Source organism: Chinchilla lanigera, unplaced genomic scaffold, assembly GCF_000276665.1.
Source record: "Chinchilla lanigera isolate Chin_1 unplaced genomic scaffold, ChiLan1.0 scaffold00079, whole genome shotgun sequence".
NCBI classification, from domain to species: Eukaryota; Metazoa; Chordata; class Mammalia; order Rodentia; family Chinchillidae; genus Chinchilla; species Chinchilla lanigera.
This window is the reverse complement of record NW_004955480.1, coordinates 8,176,491-8,197,715: the sequence shown is the minus strand read 5'-3', so window position 1 is coordinate 8,197,715 and position 21,225 is coordinate 8,176,491. Positions and strand designations below refer to the sequence as shown.

The 21,225-nt window shown below is 43.4% G+C and overlaps 1 protein-coding gene across 1 annotated transcript in view; it reads left to right on the top strand.

Annotated features, from left to right (window-relative positions):
• Window positions 1-20,538, top strand: part of Cd38 (CD38 molecule) — a 41,306-nt gene extending 20,768 nt beyond the window's left edge. The window contains exons 2-8 of the mRNA XM_005402521.2: window positions 2,118-2,247; window positions 3,784-3,919; window positions 6,710-6,792; window positions 11,165-11,238; window positions 13,765-13,857; window positions 14,208-14,294; window positions 19,180-20,538. Coding sequence (XP_005402578.1) covers window positions 2,118-2,247; window positions 3,784-3,919; window positions 6,710-6,792; window positions 11,165-11,238; window positions 13,765-13,857; window positions 14,208-14,294; window positions 19,180-19,243 — 667 coding nt within the window. The 3' untranslated portion in view covers window positions 19,244-20,538. The remainder of the gene's footprint in view (window positions 1-2,117; window positions 2,248-3,783; window positions 3,920-6,709; window positions 6,793-11,164; window positions 11,239-13,764; window positions 13,858-14,207; window positions 14,295-19,179) is intronic.
• The last annotated feature ends 687 nt before the right edge of the window (window positions 20,539-21,225 follow it).

The window sequence follows — 21,225 nt, the reverse complement described above, 5'->3', positions numbered from 1 at the left end:
TATCTGATCCCATTCTGTGAGTTCTCCATTTACTTTCTTGATGGCAGCCTTTGAAGCACATCAGTTTTTAATTCTGACACGCAGTTTTTTTTCCTTTTATTTATGTGCTTTTTAGTGTCACATCTAAGAAAACATTTCCTCATAGAAGGTTGTAAAGGTGTTTTTCTTCTATGTTTTCTCTTAAGAAATTTGGTAATAATTTGAAAATTTTTTGCACATTATTTCTTTAAAAATTTCCCCTTCCTCTTTTTCTCTTCTTTTTCTTCAACTTCTTTATGTGTATGTCGTTATTCCTGATCTCAAGTTCACTACTTCTCCTTCCAGTTAAATGTAATATTGGTCCTCCCCAGTGAATTATATTTTGGAGACAGGCTCTCACTGTATAGTTCAGGCTGCCTTTGAACTTACCAGCCTTGAACTTGCAGTATAATCCTGCCTCAGCCTCCTGTCTTCTGGGATTACAGGGGTGTGCCACCATATGCAGCAAGTGAAATTTTATTCCAGATATTTACTTTCAACTCCAGACTTTCTCTTATATATTTTAAAAACAATTCTTGTCTTTTATTAATATTCTGTATTTGGTGAGACTTCCTTTTTATTCCCTGTGAATATCTGATTCTCCAGCTTTTCCTTTAGGTTTTTGCCTCCCGCTAACTTCAACAGGTGGGGCTACCTCACGCACCTACCGTGTTCTAGAATTGCACTGATTGGTTTCACGGATGCTGTGTGGATGGGGTCATTCACACAGAGCGAAGTCTGGGTCATGTCAAAGAAAGACAAGCTCTGAGATGCGGGCTTTCCAGCAAACTGCTAAACAGATCACATGGTGGTAATTCTCCAGGGATGGGGCAGTTAGGGTGGCCTGGACTTGCTCCCTGCCCACCAGGGGCTGGTAGGCTGTTTTCCACAGGTGGAATAGCTGTGGCCTTATCATATTTCAAGGCTTCCATGAAGATGAGAGAGATGGATTTCAGACAAGCTAACGTGGTATAAGGCTTTCTATTGTTACTAAGAGTTTACGTTTTGGGTTCCTGCAGAATTTAATTATTTTCCAGAGTTCTACGAAGCTGCTGTCGGTAGTTCTCTCCAGCATTCCTACTGTGTTCAAGGACGGGTGGAATTTGGAAGCTTCTGATGTCTCCATTCAGAATGTGATAGCATCCTCTCTAAACTGTACATGTATTCTGAGTCTTATGGGGATCGTGGGAATCTTGCCCTCACCCTATGAACATTATCTTGAATCTAGTATAAGACAGGTAGGGGGAGGAACTGGACCCTGCCTTTGGCCACAAGACTCACATTTTAGGAGAATAGGACTGTGTTCAGCTAACGGCAAAGCTGAGAGGACCAGGTGAGACCCTGTAAGGCAAAAGGCCCGTGAGATGAGGCGGGACTTCAAAAGTCCTCACAGCCACCCGCAGATGGCAGCCTCATTCTCGTTCACCCTGACTGCCAGAGGAGCTCAGAGCCCACGTGGCTCAGCAGCCTTCCAGAATCTGGAAGAGCACCCCAGCTCCAGCTCTCTCCGGGGCCGATATAGGAAGGCAGCATCCTCGGTGTGACCACCACATCCTCAAGGAGATGGGAAAATTCGGGAGGAGTTCAAGGAAGGCAGTAGGAATCCATAAATGTATTTATAGTGTGAGGTGTGTCTGTAGTGTTGGTGTCTGGCTTTCTTTGCTCTTCTCAGCTTTACTTAATGCTGAGATAATAGGGCATGAATGACTGAACTCCAGCCCTGGCACCAGCAGACCCAGATCTCAGTCTCTGCTCTACCACTTTGCTAACTGTGTGAACTGTGGAAGGCCACACTAGCTCAGCCAGGTGGGGAGTGTAACTCCCACGGTACAAAAAAGCAGGTATTAAATGAGATGGAATGGATGAGATTTTTTAGGGATATGCATATATATATAAAATTGTTTTTGAGACAGAGTCTCATTATGTAGTTCAGGCTGGCCATAAACTCACTATAGAGTCCAAGTTGGCCTTGAACTCAAGGCAATCCTCCTGTCTCAGCCTACCAAGTGCTGGGATTATGGGCGTGCATCACCATGCCCAGCTCAATATTTTAAAAATCTATCTTGATTTAATTTTATTTTCCACATTTTTTCTCACAGAAGCAAAGACTGCCCAAAGATACTAGATGCATTCAAAAATGCATTCATATCAAAGAACCCTTGCAACATTACGAAAGAAGACTATGAGCCCCTCCTTGACTTGGTCAACCAAACAGTACCCTGCAACAAGGTAACTGGGTCCCGTTATTGATCCTGAAACTGGGTATAAAAGCCAGTGGGAAGAGGACACAGGAACAAATTTTGAGTAGGGTCAGGGAAGAGGGAAAATGGAGGCGGTATTGCAACACAGGTGTGAGTGTTAGGGATAGAGTCACTGGGACCACTGGGGAACCAGTGTATCATCTGACCTGCAGGGATGGAGGGTAAGGGTGAGCCAGGGGAAGAAGAAAGACTTGGCCCAAAATCGGGCAAAGTAAACTTAACACCAATCTCAGCCCACACAAGAAACAAAAGCAACCTGACTTCATAGAAGGACAAAGCTTTCCCCTGGCCCTGGTAACATAAATAAATAGATAGTAGCAATTGCATTTGCATTCGCAGCCGCCTCCACCCCCATCCCTTTTGCGGAGTGCCGTCCTGTTGGGTTCTAAGGTCCGCATGCGCGGCTGCACTGGTGGACAGACGAGCCACTTGTCAGCGCTCCCATCTCACCAGCGAGAACGTTGAGTTTAGGTGGCCAGTGATTGCCCAAGTGTGGAAGGCTGGAAATGTAAATAGAACAAGGCTTGGAGGCAGACAGGCGTGGGTTCACGTGCAGTGATTACACGGGAAAAGGCGCATCACGGAGAGCGTTTTCTCTGAAGTCAGTGTTTATAACAGGCCAAGTTTCTGAGGGTCCGTGATTGTTTTTGTGAGGCCCCTAACCCCATTCACAACTCACAGCCTCTCATCTGGTTCCACTGTTAGTGAGCTGAAGTTATGGCCTCCGCAGACAAAGTGCTTGGTAAATAATAATGCCGCCTGAGGTGATGCTGAATGACTTACTTGCATGACTTCATTTAATCTGCCCAGCCGCCTGTGAGTTTATCACAGTCACTGCCCCTACCAGCTCGCAGGTGCAGAAGGTGTGGCTTAGCAGTACTTTGGTCAAACAGCTTATAAGTGGTGGCGCTCGGTGACATCAACAGAGACCAGGACTTCAGAGCCCACGCTACGAGCCACACCCCCTGCGGCATCCGGCTAGGCTGAGTGGATGGATTGCTTCATGAGGCAGTGTTATCCTGAAGTGTGGCTGTCTGTGCCTGGAGGGAGAGCCTGAAACACAACCCACTGTATTTTTTTTTTTTTTTTTGGTGCTGTCAGGGAGCACTGGGGAAGGTGGAAGAGACTGTGGAGTTTTTAAAGAATCAATGAGCATTTCTCTCAGGAAACAGCACATAGGCGAAACTTGGTGCAGATAGCTTTAGGAATACTGGAACGCCCTAATGCCCCCTCCAGAGGTGACTTTATGCCATGTTCGTTGTAAGACTTTGATCAGTGGCTTCCAGAGTTTCTTGACTATAACCCAGAATACTAAATGCATTTTACACGGTGACCTAGGACACACACACACACACACACACACACACACACACACAGACACACACACACACACACACACAGGCTCACTGTTTCACACAGAAGGCAATGATGCTCAGAACAGTCTTTACCCTTCCTACACATGACTTACTCTGACTATTTTGGGGACGCCTTTGTTCTTTCTCAGAGTCTGTTCTGGAGCAAGTCGAAGGACCTGGCCCATCAGTACACCAGGGTGCAGGGCGAGATGTTCACGCTGGAGGACACGCTGCTGGGCTACCTTGCTGACGACCTCACGTGGTGTGGAGACCCTGGCTCTGCAGGTGAGGACCCGGCCGCGCAGTACCAACCCCCGCCCGGGGTGTCCGAGCAAAGGAGCCCTGCCAGGGCCCCGAAAGACAAGTGGCGGGAGAGCCACAGGCCATCATCCTGACGCCATCTGTGGCTGTAAGGACAACTCAGGCCAGTGCACTTGACGAACCCCTAGTCTGCTTGGGAGTCTGCAGTCACACTTCTCTCTGAGTCCCTCCTTTCTGTTTTTCTTCCAGTACCGGGAATCGAACTCACAACCTTGTGCTTGCCAGGCAGGCGCTGTGCCACTGAGCTAAATCCCCAGCATGAGTCCCTCCTTTCTGAGTGCTTCTAAATTCTTGGTATTTTGCTTCCTATGTGGACGTCATGTAAGACCAAAGAATTTGTGAGGTCTCCGAGTGACGCAGGCCAAAGTCCTGTCCTATACAAGCCATGGCAGCCACAGTGGCCCCCAGTGCATGGCTCTTCTGTCATCTGTCAGTATGGCCTTGTCTTACACAGGAAGACCCAGAACATCTTGCTCAGAAGGGTGTTTCCATCTCCAAAATCGTACTAAGTCCAACTTCACTTTTTTCCTTCTCTTTTTATTTGTATGGGGGATATTTTTATTTATATGATTTTCAGTCTTATTTTTTGTGCTTTTGATTATTTCCTTAAAAGTTTATCTTATTATTTTCTTATCTATTTATTTATTTGAGACAGTCTTGATATGTAGTTCAGGCAGGCCTTCAACTCACTATGTAACTGTCTTAGTTGCTTTTCTCTTGTTGCTGAGACAAAATACCCAACACTCAAAGAGGGAAAGGTTTACTTAGCTCACAGTTTGTGGAGGTTTCAGTCCGTACTTGGCTGGATCCAAGGCAAGGAGGCACAAGGCAGACAGTTCTTGGCGGCAGAAAACAGCAAAAGCAGCATGAGCTGAAGGCGGGCAGAGCAAGCCTCTTTTTCTCCCTTATATTGTATAAAGGCTACCGCCCTAGAGTGGGTCCTTTACAAGCTGTCCTCTTGCACAGGCTCAGGATGTTTACAAAGTGAGGACCCTGGACCCCTGCTGAGTCACTTAGTTAAGTTTCTAGACTTCTCAGCTTGACACAGTGTCTCAACCATTACAGTTCCCCCGGCTGACTTTGAGTTTGTTGTGATCCTCCTGCCTCAGCCTTCTGAGTGCTGGGATTACAGGCATGCACCACCACACCTGGCTTCCCCTCCTTTCTTGCAAGGACTGTTGTAGTATTCTTACTGCTTGCTCTTATCTCGTTAGGTCAGCCTCCGTCTGAGGACCGTAATGTTCTTCTTAAAATGAAGATGTGATTATAAGACTTCCTACCTAAAACCTAGAACGCTCTCCTGTGCCTGTAATGTCTAAATTCCTTGGGCTGGCCTGGCCTCACCTCTCATACCCTCATCTTCCTGCCCCCAAGGCCCAATCTCAATGTCCTCATCTGCACTCACCAGGCGGCTCACAGCTCTGTGCTCCCACACTCCGTCTCTCTGCATGGAGCGGCTTCTCTTTCTAGTGAAGTGATGACTGCCCCTGGGCTCGTTAGCACAGACAGCTCTTCACATACTCACCCTGTCTGAAGTCTATCTGAAGACGCCTGCCCCTCCTTCAAAACAAAGTAGAGCACCAAGCTTCTTTGTTGGCGCTGTACAACCCCCAGCCCAAGCCGACCTTGCTCTCGTTATTTGATTTCGCTGCATCATGTGCTCTCTGGAGATAGGGCTTTCACCTAGTTCCTCTCTCTGTCCTCACGACATGCCACTCAGTGTGCCCAGTACGTACGTACCTTTGCAATGAAGTACATGTTTGACTTAGTTGCTTTCCTTGTTGCTGGGACACAATATCCAACCCACAACTTAAGGGAGGAAATGCTATTCTGGCCCACAGTTTGTAGAGGTTCCACTCCACAGTTGGCTGGCTCCAAGGCAGGGTTGGCAGGGTGGCATGGCAGAGGAAAATTGCTCATGGCATGGTGGTTGGAAGGAGAGAGAGAGGGAGAGAAAGAGAGAGAGAGAGAGAGAGAGAGAGAGAGAGAGAGAGATATCAAGGGAGAGGGAGGAAGGCAGACCCTTCCAGGCTACCACCCCCAGTGACCTACTTCCTTCCATAATGTTACACCCAACACTGCATTTAGCTATAAACTCACCAGTGGGCTAATCCACTGATGAGTATCACACCTCCATGATGCAGTCACCCCCAGAGCTGCACCTATGGGCACATGAGTCTTTGTGGGGGGGAACATCTAGATCTAAGCCATAACAGTGCCCTTGAAGGAAGTGACACCTACGCTGTTTTGATGCTCCATGTTGCCCCTCCCTTAAAGGCTGAGCTTATCTTGCTGGAAGTGAGCATAGAAAGCCTTTAAAGCCAGCTGAGCCCAAGAATGCCGGGACTCATGGAGGCAGGGAAGGAAACTCAACAAGACAGAGCTGTCCAGAAGCAGAGAAGTGCTTTGGCCAGTTCACCAGTTTTACCTCTGATTCTTGCTGGACTCAGGAATAAGGATAGTGGCTTGTTTCTGTTGGGTGAACTTTTGCTGCCACTTGCAAGAATGATGACTCAAGCCTGTCAGTGTGTGCCAGCCTGGGATCAGTGTGTGCCAGCCTGGGAAGGTAAGAACTTGGAAGGGACTCAGGGCACATTAGTTAAATTGAGCCGAGATGTGCTCCTCCTCCGGCCCCCATCTTGGCTCTGATGCTGTTGGAAAATGATTCTACTGTGATTGAGAAGCCAGGGAAGGATGGGGCTTCCTGAGAGCTCTTTTGCACTTTAATTATTTTCTATCAATTATGTCCTTTAGAACTGAACCATCAATCTTGCCCGCACTGGAATGAGTGCCTCAGCAACCCGGGCTCAGTGTTCTGGAAAGTGATTTCCCAGAAGGTAAGCGACAAGCAGTACAGTTCTAGAATGTTCAGACATAGAACTTAAAGAGACATGGAACTTAAAGATGGCATCCAGTAAATGGATCACAGATCATTTTAGGAGTGAAAAGACTGTAGGATTCTTTCCTGAGAAAAGGATTTGGAAGCACATGCCAGCAGATTTTCACACACAATATTACAGTAGGCTCTAGTTGAAGAATCATAGCTCTTACCTATTACTTTGACTGTGGCTGCCAGGAAGTTAGGCCTAGGTTCTCTCTCTGATCGGGTATTGATTAGATTCATCGAATAGTATTATTAAATCTACATTTATGGTTTATTTACTGTGTGCTCAGCTCTTTACATGAATTGAAAACTTTCATCCCCACAAGAATGCTATGGGGTAAGTACTATGGATATCATGCCTTTCACAGATGACAAAACAGAGGTGCAATGTAGTCATCTGTAACATAAGCAATCTAATAGATTTGGGACTTTATCCCAATTCATCTAACTCCAGAACAGAACTTGAGTGAAGAAATACCACCACCCTCCCGCATTAGCTGTCTTCTCTTGAAACTGCCTGTGCATATTTATTTTTCTTGTAAGTTGCTTCTTTGGAAATGATCAAAGGAAAACTTTTTTGTGAGTGGATGTGGGAGGGAAGCATGAAAGTAATTAAGAAAGAAATGAAGAAAAAGAGCAAGTAAAAATATACTAATTACAAGGCTTCAAATTAAACTTAGATATCTGAGGAGGAGGGTGTGGCAGGCAGAAAATTTATATGTAAGTGAATATGGTTGAGTCCATTTGTGCTGCTTTAATAAAATACTGGGTGTGGGTAATTTACAGATTTCTCATAATCGGCAGGCAGGGAAGTCCAAGGTCAAGAAGCGAGCAGATTGGACAACTAGTGAAGGCTGCTCTCTGATTCCAAGATGGCTCCCTGCTGCTATGTTCTCACATGTCAGAGGGCAGAAGGGCAAAAAGGTCTAGATAGTTCCCATCAGCCATTTTATAAGGGCACTAGTCCTATTCACAGAGGTAGAGCCCTTATGGCTTAATCACTTCCAAAAGGCCCCACCTACTAACACTACTACATTGTTTCCAACTTATGGATTGGGGCAGGTGAGAAGGAATTCGGGCAGGTGGGCAGGTGTATGGATGCATATGCCTAAACTACAACAGCATATCTGATGCATTTCCTGTTTGACAAACTATGGGATGCCATGTCTAAGTCATTCCCATTTAGTCTTCCCAATAGGCAGCTTGAGAAGGAACAAATCTCTACATTAAAGGTGAAGAAGCTAGAATTCTTAGGCTAAAGGACTGAGCCAAGGTCAGTGGCTAAGAAGCAGCAGAGCTGAAAGAGCCAGACTTCCATCCTCCTGGTTCCGAAGCAGTGTTCTTCAATTTTGGTCTTTGAATCTGCTTATTGGTTTTTTCTTTTAAGTGGAAACTTTGATTTTCTTTAACTCCCTTTTGGTACCAAACTGAACTGCCTTGAGGGGATTCAGGAAAAGGTGAAAAAGCAGAGAGCCTGGGAGTTGAAACTTGGGCAGATTTAGCTGTGTACAGTGGTATAAGCTTGTAATCACAGCACTCTGGGAGGCTGAGACAGGAGGATTACAAGTGTGAGCCCAGCCTGGGCAATTTAGGACTTAGAAAATAAAAATAAGAAAATTAAAAATAAGAAAATTAAAATAAAAATAATAAGAAAATTAAAATAAAAATAAGGAAATTAAAAATAAGAAAATTAAAATAAAAATAAGGAAATTAAAAATAAGAATTTTTTTTTAAAAGCTGAGGATGTAGGTCAGTGCAAATTCCCTGTGTTTAATTCCCAGTATGACAAATAACAACAAACCTCCAAAAAAACAACTTGTTCAGATTTCTCAACCTTTCTAACCTTCAAACTCCTCATTTGTCAAGTGGAGTTCAAAATACGCATTAAATAAAATGCCACTCTCCTGATAAGTAACTGAGAACTCGTTTGTTTAACAAGTATTCATAGAGGACCTACTAGATACAGTGAAAAGTCAGAGAAATACATTGTTTGTCTGTTTGCTTTATCTGACAATAGTTTCTATTTTGTCATTCTGTGATATGCTTTGAGGCAGTGCTGTTGCTACACATTTGTAAAGCAGAGTGGCATTTTATTTGCACTGTGGCTTCCTTTGTCTTCTGATGGAGGACCAGCCTGGCAACTGCTGTGGAACCTACACCTTGACCTTTGTCGAATGTTCAAAGATGCATACAGACAAACTTCTTTTGTCAGACTAGTCCCTTTCTTCTTCTGACAGTAAGGAAAATGTTCCTGGTCATTTGAACCCCCGTCTCACCACTTTGTTTCTGAGTAATGTGATCTTGAGGGCCATTGACCTAGTATTTACCTCCGGGGACTCTTGACAGTAATGCCTTGAGAATCCTGTCTATGTGGTCCAAGCTAGGCATCCTGCAAGCACTTAGCACTTGTGATTAGACATAACCATTGGGCCTCTGTCCTCTTCTCTGCTCATCCCCCCAGTGACAACATAGAGCAGCACTGGATTTCACAACTCAGTTTGAAATCCATCAGCTATGTCAATGTCACCTGTATAATGCAGTCCAGAATAAAGTTTGCATTGGCAAAGCATCCATGGTGCTCCATGAGCTAACTTTTCTACACAACCTCAGCATCCACCGAGGGCCCTCCAGATACTGCTGCATTCTCTGACCCTTAGCCCTCCATTCACTCTGGCCTCAGCCTACACTTGCTGAAAGTGTGTCCTTTCTTTGGGACGTGGCTTTTGTGCCTTCCAAGATATTTGCCTGTGCTTTTCTGGTTTCTAACATAGGTTATCTCACTTCTTGCTTCCTCTTTCTCTAATGTCTTTCCTCCCTCTTTTCCTTCCTCGCATTTTTATTGGGTATCAGCTCTATGTGATACACTAGGGATAAGCCACTCAGGGCTGTGGAGGTGACCAGGAAAAACAGGCCCTCAGTTCTCGCAAAACTGTAGCAGTGGTGGCCGAAGTGCATTAGCTCATCATTACAATGCCACATAGTTAGGTAATGTGAAGGAGACATGGAAGGTTGTGAGGATTTAGAGAAGGGAACCTAAGTGTGTCCCAGTAGTACCGAAACCCCATGCAGAGGGTTCAGGTCTCCCACGTGGCAATGTGGCACGCGGATGCAAAAGAAAGACAAAGAGAATATTCTGCAGTTGAGGAGCTCTGGGATGACCAGTGTTCTCTGTGGACCAAAAGGCCACGGGTCCAAAAGCTCATGGCTTTCACTGTCATCAGTCAGGGAGATGAGTGGGGGTGGAGGTGGAGTGCTAGGAAAAAGAAACCTTGCAGGTACTGGCTGTAAAGAAAAACAGAGCAATTTTGTACTGGGCACAAAGGCCTCCAGTTATGTGTGCAAGGTTGGCACCTTCACTGCCAGGAAGGTGTAATTCTTTCTGGGTCCCATGGCCTCAGCTGAGACGTAATCTCATGTCTTAGCCCTGGAATCTCACAGGTTCTCGCTTGAGCCCCCATTCTAGTCATCAGCTGGGAGGGCAGTTCTCACCCATGTGCTGTAATGAGACATGCTGGCTTCTCAGCTGGACTCCATCACACTCTTTTAGCCAATTAAGGGGACGTGTGGTTCAGTACAGCAGCTCACGTGTCTCAGTGAGTAGGGTTGAAGGAGAGGTCAGGGAAAGCTGGAGACAAGGGACTTTGCTTCTTAAGAGAGTACAGCTCGGCAGTCTCCCACACAGGAGTCCTGGTATATCTCTTGGAGGAAGCTATAGATATTGTTTTGCTTTGTTCATTTTATTTCTTTGAGTACTTAGCAAAGATTTCAGCTGAATATTTGTTTCATGAAGCAATAAAATTCCTTGCTCAATTGCATTCACTCATTCGTTCATGCTCTTCTTCTCTAAGTGCCTTTCTGGGCCTCAGGGTCACCTTCTTTCTCCTGAGTTTTCATTTCTGTAGTGTTCCCATTTCCCTTACCCTAAATTGTCCGTCTTGTATCTGCTAAATAAAATTCAGCATCCATTGTGCGTGATGCTAGGAAAGCAGCTTCATTTTCCTCCATTTGGGGTTATTCCTCTTCCTCTCCTGGACTTCCTCTGGACTTCCTTCTCAGAATGCAGCAACCCTGTCAGCAATGCCAGTGAACTTCACTGTTCGAGCACTTACAGACTGGAGCAACCGCTTCAAGAACTCTGATATTTTGGAGCATAATGGCTCCAGTGCTTTGGAATGACGACTCTACAGATCTGGCATTCCTGTGCTAACCTGTTAGGGGATGTTCCCTCCTAGACCAGCTAATCCTCAGTGCCATTGGAGATGCACTTCCGGGAATGGTGACTAAGATTGCTTACGGAGGAATGGTGATTATTTCTTTCTTTTAAGTTTGCAGAATCTGCCTGTGGTGTGGTCCAGGTGATGCTCAATGGGTCCCTCAGTGAACCCTTCCGAAAATCCAGGTACTTATTTCTTTGAATCCTATTTGTAAGGGTCTTCATGGTTTTGGTATTAGACACTTCAGTCCTAGAGAGAATATATACTTTTCATATTTCATATCAGTAATAAAGATATGGGCTATAAAGGCACAAAAATGTATAATCTGAAAAGATTTGTCTTTCTGGGTCAATGCTTTTGTGTGCTTTCTCCTTTATCTAAAATCCTCTGAGTTTCCTAATGGTTATGACACTGTTTTCAGGCATTGCTCTTGACGTCTGTGTTAGGGCTCACCGAGGAACAGAATCAATACAAAATTGTATATTGATTATACCTGATTATACATGTATGATATACAAAGGATTTATGAGGTAGGCTTACAGGCTTAGAAGGTGAACAGGCCCACTGGCCATCAATGGCGGAAGAACCCAAAATGGCTGTCCATGTGCCGGAGAGCAAGAGGACCCAGCGAAGGCCTGGAAGCTCACCTCAGAGTCACTGGTGTGCGTCTGTGTTTGAAAGCCCAAGGTCTGCATTGGACGGCTGAAGAGTGTGGCCTGAAAGCCTGGAACAAGTGGAGAACAATGTCCAGAAGGCAACAGTGAAGACTAAAACTCATCCGAAGAAAAAGGAGAGACTTTCTTCTACTTTCCTCATTGTTATTCTACCCAGGATACAAGCCTATTGGTTGGTGCCACCCCCATCAGGAGCCAGCTTCCCCTCCTCAGTGTGTGGTCTGCATGTCAACCATCCACAGACACACCCAAGCCTTTACTGATCTACCAGGTGGTTCCTACTCAGGCCAGGTTGACACATCACAAAGAACAATCACAACTTCAGACTTGGTGCAGTTTTCTGAGCTTTCTCTTTTAGTACATGGACACTCGCATTCTCCACTCTGCCCACTCTGTTCTCTGTAGCACCCCTACAATCCTCACCACCTATGATTAACTGTCCTGGTTCCTCTACCCCCCGAAAAGAGTTTGTATCCCAATTCAGCACTAAAATTACCACTGGGAACATCAGCAACTGTGCTAGGCTCTTGACCTTCCTCATCTTTGTGCAGGCATTTCAGCAAGGCCTGGAATCCCAGGTCTTTGGGAGGCTGAGACAGGAGCATTGTAAGCTGGAGCCCAGCCTGGGCTACTTAGGGACTTAGTGAGAACCTGTCTCATAAAAAGAAAAAAAGAAAAAAAAAAAAGGCTGGGGATGTAGTTCAGTATGAAGGCCCTGAATTCAACCTCCAGTATTGAAAAAGAAAAGAGGATTCCAGACATTATTACATATAATCTGTGTGGCCTCAGACAGGCACTATGAACCGTAGTATAAGAACCTGAAGAAGAAACAGGGATACATAGATTAACTGAGATAATATTCATGAAAGGTGCTGAGCTCTGCCTAACGAAGGCACTTCTCAGTGAGGATCAGCTATTATTCTCTCATCAATCCTTGCCATGGAAGTAGCCACACTCTTGCCTTCCTTCTCTGACCTCCTTCTATATTCACAGTTTCTATCACACTGATGGACTGTTGTCCTTTTTCTCTAACTTTTGCCTGATAGGGCTGATCAGCTGAGAGATGGGAGCATATATGTATTTGTCCTGGGCATTGTAGGTGCCCTCTCTCCTTTGTGAATTTAATATGTAACTCACAAAGAGCCATTAACTCTTATGCCGTCTTCTGACATTCTTCTTCTGTGGACTCTTGGGCGAAAGTGAGCATGTGAGGATTTCATGCTCTGATGTTAGGGCTCTAAGTACTTGGGACAGGAGGGACGGCTGTCAGAGATGAGCGGGGAGTTAGAAATGAGGTCAGGGCACATCATGGGCTGCTCAGACTTGGCTGAGTGTGGGAACCACCTGGGAGCAGTTCAGGCCCGGGCTAATTCAGCAGGTGGTGGAGGGCTGAGACCTAATGGTTCTAACTATCTTGCTGGTGATCTGCATATGTAGATCTGGGACTCACTCTGAGTATCAGCTTTTTGTTGCTTTGACCAAATACCTGGGAAAAACAACTTCAGTGAAATAAAGGTTTATTTAAGCTCCTAGTTTCAAAGGTTTCCTTCTAAGGTGGGCCGGCTCCAGGGCAGAGATATCGTGGCAGAAGGGCAGTGCAGAGCAATGCGGCTCAACCCATGTCAGCCAGGAAGCAGAGACAGCAAAAAAGCTGGAGAAGCAGGGGCGCAGAGCCTGACAGCGCCCCTGGGCTCACAGCCCCATGACTCACCAGCACACACCCGGAAGTGTGCTTCACTGATCTCCAAGGCGTCTCCCAAGCCCATCAAGATGACAGTCAAGATGAACCACCCCAAGTAGCAAGTATTTTAAAAACTCAGGGCCAATGTGCAGGTTAAAATTCTTATCTTGAAAATCTTTGTTAATTCAGAATTGTGTTGAAAGGGAAAAGGCGATAGTTTCTAAGGTAAAATTAGGGTTGATTCCCAGGAGTAGGTCTAACCAATGGTGTCTAGCCTTCTGGTTTTTGACAGGAGGCATAGTTGCCCCCCAACTAAAGTTTGAGGTTGAGAATACTCGTTGTCTGTTCTATTTTAGCACTTTTGGAAGTGTGGAAGTCTTTAATTTGGATCCAAGGAAGGTCCATACATTACAGGCCTGGGTGATGCATGACATCGGAGGAATTTCCAGGTAAATCTTACTCCTGCTGACCCAGGACACATTTCCATGAGCTAGCCCACAGAAGAATGCACACTTAGAAGAACACACTGGGAACAGACTCAGAAGACACTCCAGCTCAGGAGATGAATGGGGCTTTACATTTAGCTCATCCCAACAACCTCTTAATTTTATCTCCACAATGGACATCTAACTGGTTCACACCTTCAGCTCCCTGCTGACCTGAAAACTCTTCAAAGTAGACTTCTGCTCCATCGTTTTATCCCAGGGCTTTGCCTAGGGCCTCCTCAGATGAAGAATCTAAGTAGACTCTGGAGGTGTTTGCGACATATTGTTATTTTGACATCTTCTTTCTTCCCCAGTGACTCATGCTCGAGTGCTTCCATCAATGAACTGAAGTCAATTGTGACTGAAAGGAATATGACATTTACCTGCCAGAATAACTACAGGTGATTGCTTTGTTTTTGAAGAAATAGATTTCTTGCCCTCTCACCTTTCCCTGGTCTCCTCTGAGCTGGGATCCCTCTTGGGCCTCCAGGGTGATTTCTGTCCGTCTGCCGAGTCTGGCTCAGAAAGTTTTCCTAGCCAGGGGGCTTCACCTAGCAACTTCTCTCCATCACTCTCCTCTCTCACTGCCAGCCCCACACTGTGTCCTGCCCCTGAATCTGACCCAGCCTTTAAGGGCCTGTCTGCTGGCTTCCAAGTGAGTGGCTATGCCCAGGGCTGATGCACTTGCTGGATTTCAGAGGAGCAGAGGTAGGTTTTGCCGAGACCTATCTCCCACTTGGTGGAAACCCTGAAGGTTGGCATACATAGGCATGTGAAATCTCCTTAGTTGGATCTGCGTGTAGATGCCTAATACTTGGTAAGTTGCTACCAAGATGCCTAATGCTTGCTAAGTGGCAGTCTACTAACATTTGCCTTTTTTAAATAAAAAAAGTAAAAATCTTAACGAAAATGTTTAAAGTTACAGACAGGTACAGTATGTATTTTTTAAAGTCACCTGTAACTTTGTTTTCAAAATGGGACCTATTCCTCTTTTTTCTTCTTTTTTCTCCTTTTTCTCACTTTCTCTCTCTTTCTCTCTCTCTTTCCTTTTCTGCCATATGACATATTGAACCCAGCCCTCCATTCATTTTTAAGTACTTCTGGGCAAGAATACAGGTGGGGACACATGACTAGAAGAATCTTTGAAGCTCTTCCTGTGTATAGTATCTTAGAAAAAACTAATACAGACAGAAAAATTTTTCAAAGAGTATAGAAGCTGAGCTGCTAGAATATTTTTTCTGTCCTCTCATCCCATCAACCAGCAGAAGGACAGACTCAAGAGTCTCTCACGAATGACTCTTGTTTTCCAAATTCTCCAACACTCAGCTGTCTCCTATCTGGAAACTTGCAGAAAATCACACACGTAAGCTGTAGTCATTAGATAGGAAAGCAGAACGAGCTATAGAAGAAACTGATCAGTCTGATACTCCAAGACATTTTGTATGGAGAAAACAGAGTACTGGGAGCCTAGGAGAAGACTGGGGAATGCAGGGGCTCTTACCCAACAGTCTTCTTTATTCTATATTAAACATTTCCCCACGCCTCGTTAATGGCCAGAAACCTTTATATTAAACCCATCAGCTACTTTCACTTATGCTCAGGTGAGCTCACTCGTTCTCCATCTGGGAAGAATATGTAGGCATAGCTTTTACTTGGATTCAGACAGACAGCGGCTCCTTCATAAGCCGACACTTGGCATTCAGAGCATCAGAATTTGTGACCTTAAATGTGGGGATCTAGTAAAGTCACTGCTTGTTTTCTCCAACCAAGAGGACTAATGTACTTGGCATAACCCTTTGGGCCTCATTGATGATGTCGAGCGATGACCTGTAGGAGGTCTTGTTGTCAGCTGAGTTGCTTTGGAGCCCAAAGCGAATGTTATGGACATATGCATAGCTTATAGTCCAGTAATTTCAATTTCCCCATCCCAAATGTACCTTTCCATTTCCAACAACTTTCATCTAGCTGCCTAGATATGACTATTTAATGAATAAACAGAAGTGTAATTCCATTTCTATAGATTAGATTTCCTAATGATTCTGATATTATCCTCTAATGAACCCCACTAGTCAAAGAAAACACTACTGACATTTGGCTTTGTGTCCTTTAGGAATTTTCCTTTCTTTCTTTACACACACTCATGCTCTTGATAAAACACGTATAGAATTTATTAACATAGGTTTTAACCAGTGGATGAATACCTGTAACAGATTTTTTGGGGAGTTCCATAAAAACAGCAAATGATTAGCGTGTGTTAGCTGGTTGTTATCCACTAGTGGGATACAAAAAAAAAAAACAAAAGACAACCAAAACAATAAAATATCTGTTTTAAGGAGTGCATTAATTCCTCTGTTACTTTAAAATATACTCTGGGCTTATCCCTTAAAATATTATCCAACATATGAGAGGTGTGTCCATTTTACTAGAACATTGGATGTGAGTACTTACATATTTATGGAGAGAGATCGTCTTAACAATATAATTGCTGCTGCTTTTCCATAATGGAATTCCCAATAAATCAGAAACTGTAATTAAACATAATCATATTTCCTTCATTTAATATAAGGCAAAAGTAGCTTCAGAAGTCCTAACTGGCCTAGAGATGTTCCTTTTCCATAGGAGGGGAGTTCCGTAAGGAAGAGACATGCTCTTTGCCTAGAACGTATTCATGTGGGAAATCCCAGCTTACCAAACTGTTGGGATGATGTGACTTTGCACTTACAGCCACAGTACCCAGCTGGTCAAGACAGTGGCTTCAGGTGAGCCTGAGATGGCCCATCACAAGGGCAGGTTCTGACACTTCTCCCTCCCAGAAGCTGCTACTTCTAAGGCTCTCCTCTTCCTCACATGTAGCAAAAGCAGATTTAACTATGATTTAATGATACTTCCCCTCCTACCCACCCCGGCCTAGCCATGAAGCAGCCATTCTCTTTGGACCCTGTGGCTTTTTAGCTCATATTTATGGAAAAGATAGTCTTTACCTGGTGGATACTTATCTCCAGTTTGTTCTATGCAAAAAAGGTCAGGTAGCCCAGCATGGCGGTACACACCTATAAACCCAGTGCTCTGGGAGAATGAGGTAGGATTGCAAGTTAGAAACTATCCTGAGTGACATAGTGAGAGTCTATTTCAAAATAGGGAAGAGAGGAGAGGAGAAGAGAGGAGAGGAGAGGAGGAGAGGGGAGGGGAGGAGAGGAGAGGAGAGAATAGTAGAGGAGAGGAGAGGAGAGGAGAGGGAGAAAAATAGGTATGGGATGTAGCTCAGTGTAAAGTCCTTGGGCTCAAGCCTTAGTACAGCAAAACCAAAACCAAACCAAACCAACCAAACAACAGCAACCCCAATAACCCATGATCCTCTGCCAATGGCTTCCAAGCACCTCTTGTAGGGTCCATCACACCTGAGCTGCCTCTTCCCCTTTGATCCAACAGTCCCTCCAGAAGTTCCTGAAGAGGGGAGACATCATCATCAGGGACTATTGGTGTCCTAGGTCCCAGTGGCTGCTTCTGCTGGCCCTCAGTCATCAGCTGACATTGCTAACATTGGTCTGTGACACTCTGGAGCCTGATGCCCCTTCTCACAGCCATCTATTACCACCCACCACCCCTTCTTGGTGCTTATTGATATGGCTTTGCAAATGAAACAAAACTAAATTGAACCTCACTTTCTTTCTGTTTTTAATACATCTAATTTAAAAACATATTTTATTTTAATGTAATGCAAGTAGATATTAATAAATAAAATATTAAAAATTCTATGAAAAAATAAAACAAAATTTTGTAACAAAATAATTGGAGAATAACAATGGTTAATATATCATGTATCATGATCTTAAAAGAATGACTAAAATGTTACTCAGAGCATAAGTCACACTAAATAAAGTCTCTGTCTTACAAAGAAGAAACAAGTAAAAGCACAAAAGTTTCTTTTTTTTTTTTTTTTTTTTTTTTTTTTTTTTCTAGTACCGGGAATCGAACTCATGTCATTGAGCTTGCCAGGCAGGTGCTGTGCCACTGAGCTAAATCCCCAGCCCCTATTTATTAGTTTTGTGAACTGCTGAAGTGTTATACATTTTTTGGCAGACTGTATACATGGATAGATAGCTCATATCAGAGAAACAATGCAGGGGCTGAGGATTTAACTCAACGCACAGTGCCTGCCCAGCAAGCGCAAGGTCGTGAGTTCGATTCCCGGTACTGGGAAAAAAAAAAAAAAAAAGAAACAATGCAATATTTAAGCTTGTGCATCTGATTTATTTCACTTAACCTTATGTTTTAAGTTGCATCAATTTGCATACAAATGCCTCAAGTTTATCTTTCTCTATGGCAGAATAATACTGTATTGTAAATAAGTATCACATTTTCTTTATCCATTTATCTGTTGATAAACATACATGTTATTTCCAAGAACTAGCTATTATAAATTGTGCTGCCAAAAAACATGGTAATATTTGTGTAATATAATATCTTTAAATTTTGGGGAAAGATACCTAGAAGGGGGATATCTGGATCAAATGGAATTATGATTTTTAATTTTTGAAGGAATCACCACACTGATTTCCATCGTGGTTATACTAGTTTACACTCCCATCAACAGTGTACAAGATTTCCTTTTCCACAGGTCCTCACCAGCATTTGTTATTATTTGATGTTTTGATGATAGCCATTCTTTCTGGGGTAAGATGGTATCTCAATGTAGTTTTAATTTGCATTTCTCTAATGGCCAGTGATGTTGAACATCCTTTCTTGTGCTTATCGGCCATTTGTACTTCTTCAGAGAGGTGTCTATTCATTTGAGTTGTCCAATTTTTGACTGTCATTTATTTTGGGAGGCCTAGTTTTTTTGAGATTTTTATGTATTCTAGATAACTAAAATCTAAATGAATCAAAGATCTAAATGCTAAAAAAGAAACAATCTGCTGGGAGATAAAACAGGTAAAACACTTGAAAACAAAGGTATGGATAATGTCTTCCTGAACAGATTCCCAACAGCACAAGGAATAATATCAAGAATTAAAAATAGTATCTCATCAAACTGAAAAGCTTCTGCACCACCGCCAACAGAGCGAGGAGACAACCTACCAATGGGAAAAATATCAGCCACTTAGCAGTCAGTCAGCCACACTTTGAAGTCACCCTCGCCCGGCACAATGGGGAGAGGAGCATGTGCGGACGTTTATTGGTTCTTGCGTACTTTGTTGCTAAAGAATGGGCTTCTCTTATTAGTGAGCAGGACCATCATTGTGTCATCCCTCTTCTTGATCTCTTCTTTTTGCTCCCCTCTCCCAGGCCTGTCAGGTTTATTCAATGTGTGAAAAATCCTGAGCATCCGTCTTGCACATCTGAGATCTGAGCCATGGTTGTGTTAGATCTTGGATGCTTTGTGGTACACAGGACTCAACAACACCCCATGGAAAGCGGATGACTTGGGCGAGAATTCTCAATCAGAAGGTCAACACCAAAGACGGAAGCTTTGTCCCTCAAAGTACCAAGATAACATATGTTATCAGCATAGTTTTTTTTGTGTGTGTTCTACTAATATTCAACAAAAATTGTATAAAATTAGAATGAAGATTTTATACTAAGTTATTTTTAAAATTTTTTTTTCATGTTTTGCGCTTATGTTGTTTATATATTGGTAACTTTTGGGGGGCAGTGCTAGCAGTTAAGCCAGTGTCTCATGCAAGTCAGGCAAGTGCTGTATGACTGAACTACATCCCCAGTGCAGCTAGTACCATACTTTCTGATGAAAAATGACCCCAGCAAACCTCTCTTATTAAAACAGGCAAAAGAGGAAAATAAAATGCTCCAACTTTTCAGAAGACAGTACAGCCCAAGCAAACAACTTTATCTCATGATCTATATTTGCACCCTTCCTAAGGCTAAAGTCATACATTTAGTATCAACATAGGAGTTGGATTTGAACTCCGCTCCTTCCAGCTCCAAAGTATATGTAGTATGTGTAGTTTCTCCTTCTAGGCATATAATACCAAGCTGACAACATCTTATGTCCTCCAACAAATGTGTGTCAGATGAAATTAAACACAATAAAATCTAGAGTATGATCTTTCTAGATGGTATCAAAACAGATTAATTTTTTCCTCCTCATGTTCAATATCTTACATAGAGTCCGCTGTTAAAATACATTTGATCTTGATACCGGTCATTTATGTTTTCTTCCTTTTTTCCTTAGATTAGTTTTGTTTGAGATTTATCCATTTTATCATTTTTTAAAAGAACTGACATTTAGCTTTGTTGATTTTCTCTATTTACTTGGTTTTTGCTCTTTATTTTTAGAAATATAAAAATTTCTTCTGATTTCTCCAAGTATCTTTATTCAGTTTCTTGAGATGGAAGCTCAGGTCACTGCTTTTTGAGCCTGTTTTCTCTTCTTTTACATGTTTTTTAGGAGTATAAATTTTCCTCGGAGCCCTGCTTTGGTTGCAGCTCTTAGGTTTCCATATGTCTTTTTTGACTATCATTCAGTTAGAAGTATTTTCTGATTTCATTGTTATGAAGAAGTATGTTGCTGGAGATTTATTATTTTTCCAAAAACAGATGCACTGAATGAGAATTAAAACATGAAGGCTAGGCTTCTTCAAAGAATTTCCTTGGTTTGTTGAAGATGGAATAAATGTTGGAATCAAATATTTCTGGGTTATATTTTGGACCACTCTTTTTTTTTTTTTTTTTTTTTGGTTTTTCTCCGGTACCGGGAACCGAACTCACGACCTTGCGCTTGCCAGGCAGGCGCTTTTGCCGCTGAGCTAAATCCCCAGCCCCTTGGACCACTCTGTATTTACCTTTGGCCATGCAGCCATCTTGTCTCCAACCCCAGGGACTTGCTGGTCTACATATCAATGGATGCCCGTGGTCCTCTTCTCATTGGTAACTGCTGCATTACTAGTTGTTCATGTACTTCACATTTTAGCCACAAACGTGCTGTTCTCATCTCCCCATTCTGTTCTTGCTTGATCTAGAAAATTCTCTCACTATCCCTACTTTACATGCCATCATTACCATCTGAAGGGTAGAAATGCTTTCAGTCCTAATGTCACTTCCAAATTTCTTAAGGCTCACAGTCTTCCTTTTGTGATGACTTTGACCTTATCATGTGTAAAGCACATTTGCAAATAGAGTTGTGAAATGTTAGGCTTGAATACTTGAAACGATATACATATGTATATAAGTAAGTGTATCTAAATGTGTGTGTATGCTTTCCTGTTAAAACAAAACAAAACAAAACAACCCCGTGCCTGTCATTGAAGCATTCAGCAATATTCTGTAGCTCACAAAGCTATCAAATATCTTGGTAAAACACACTGTTTCTTTGGT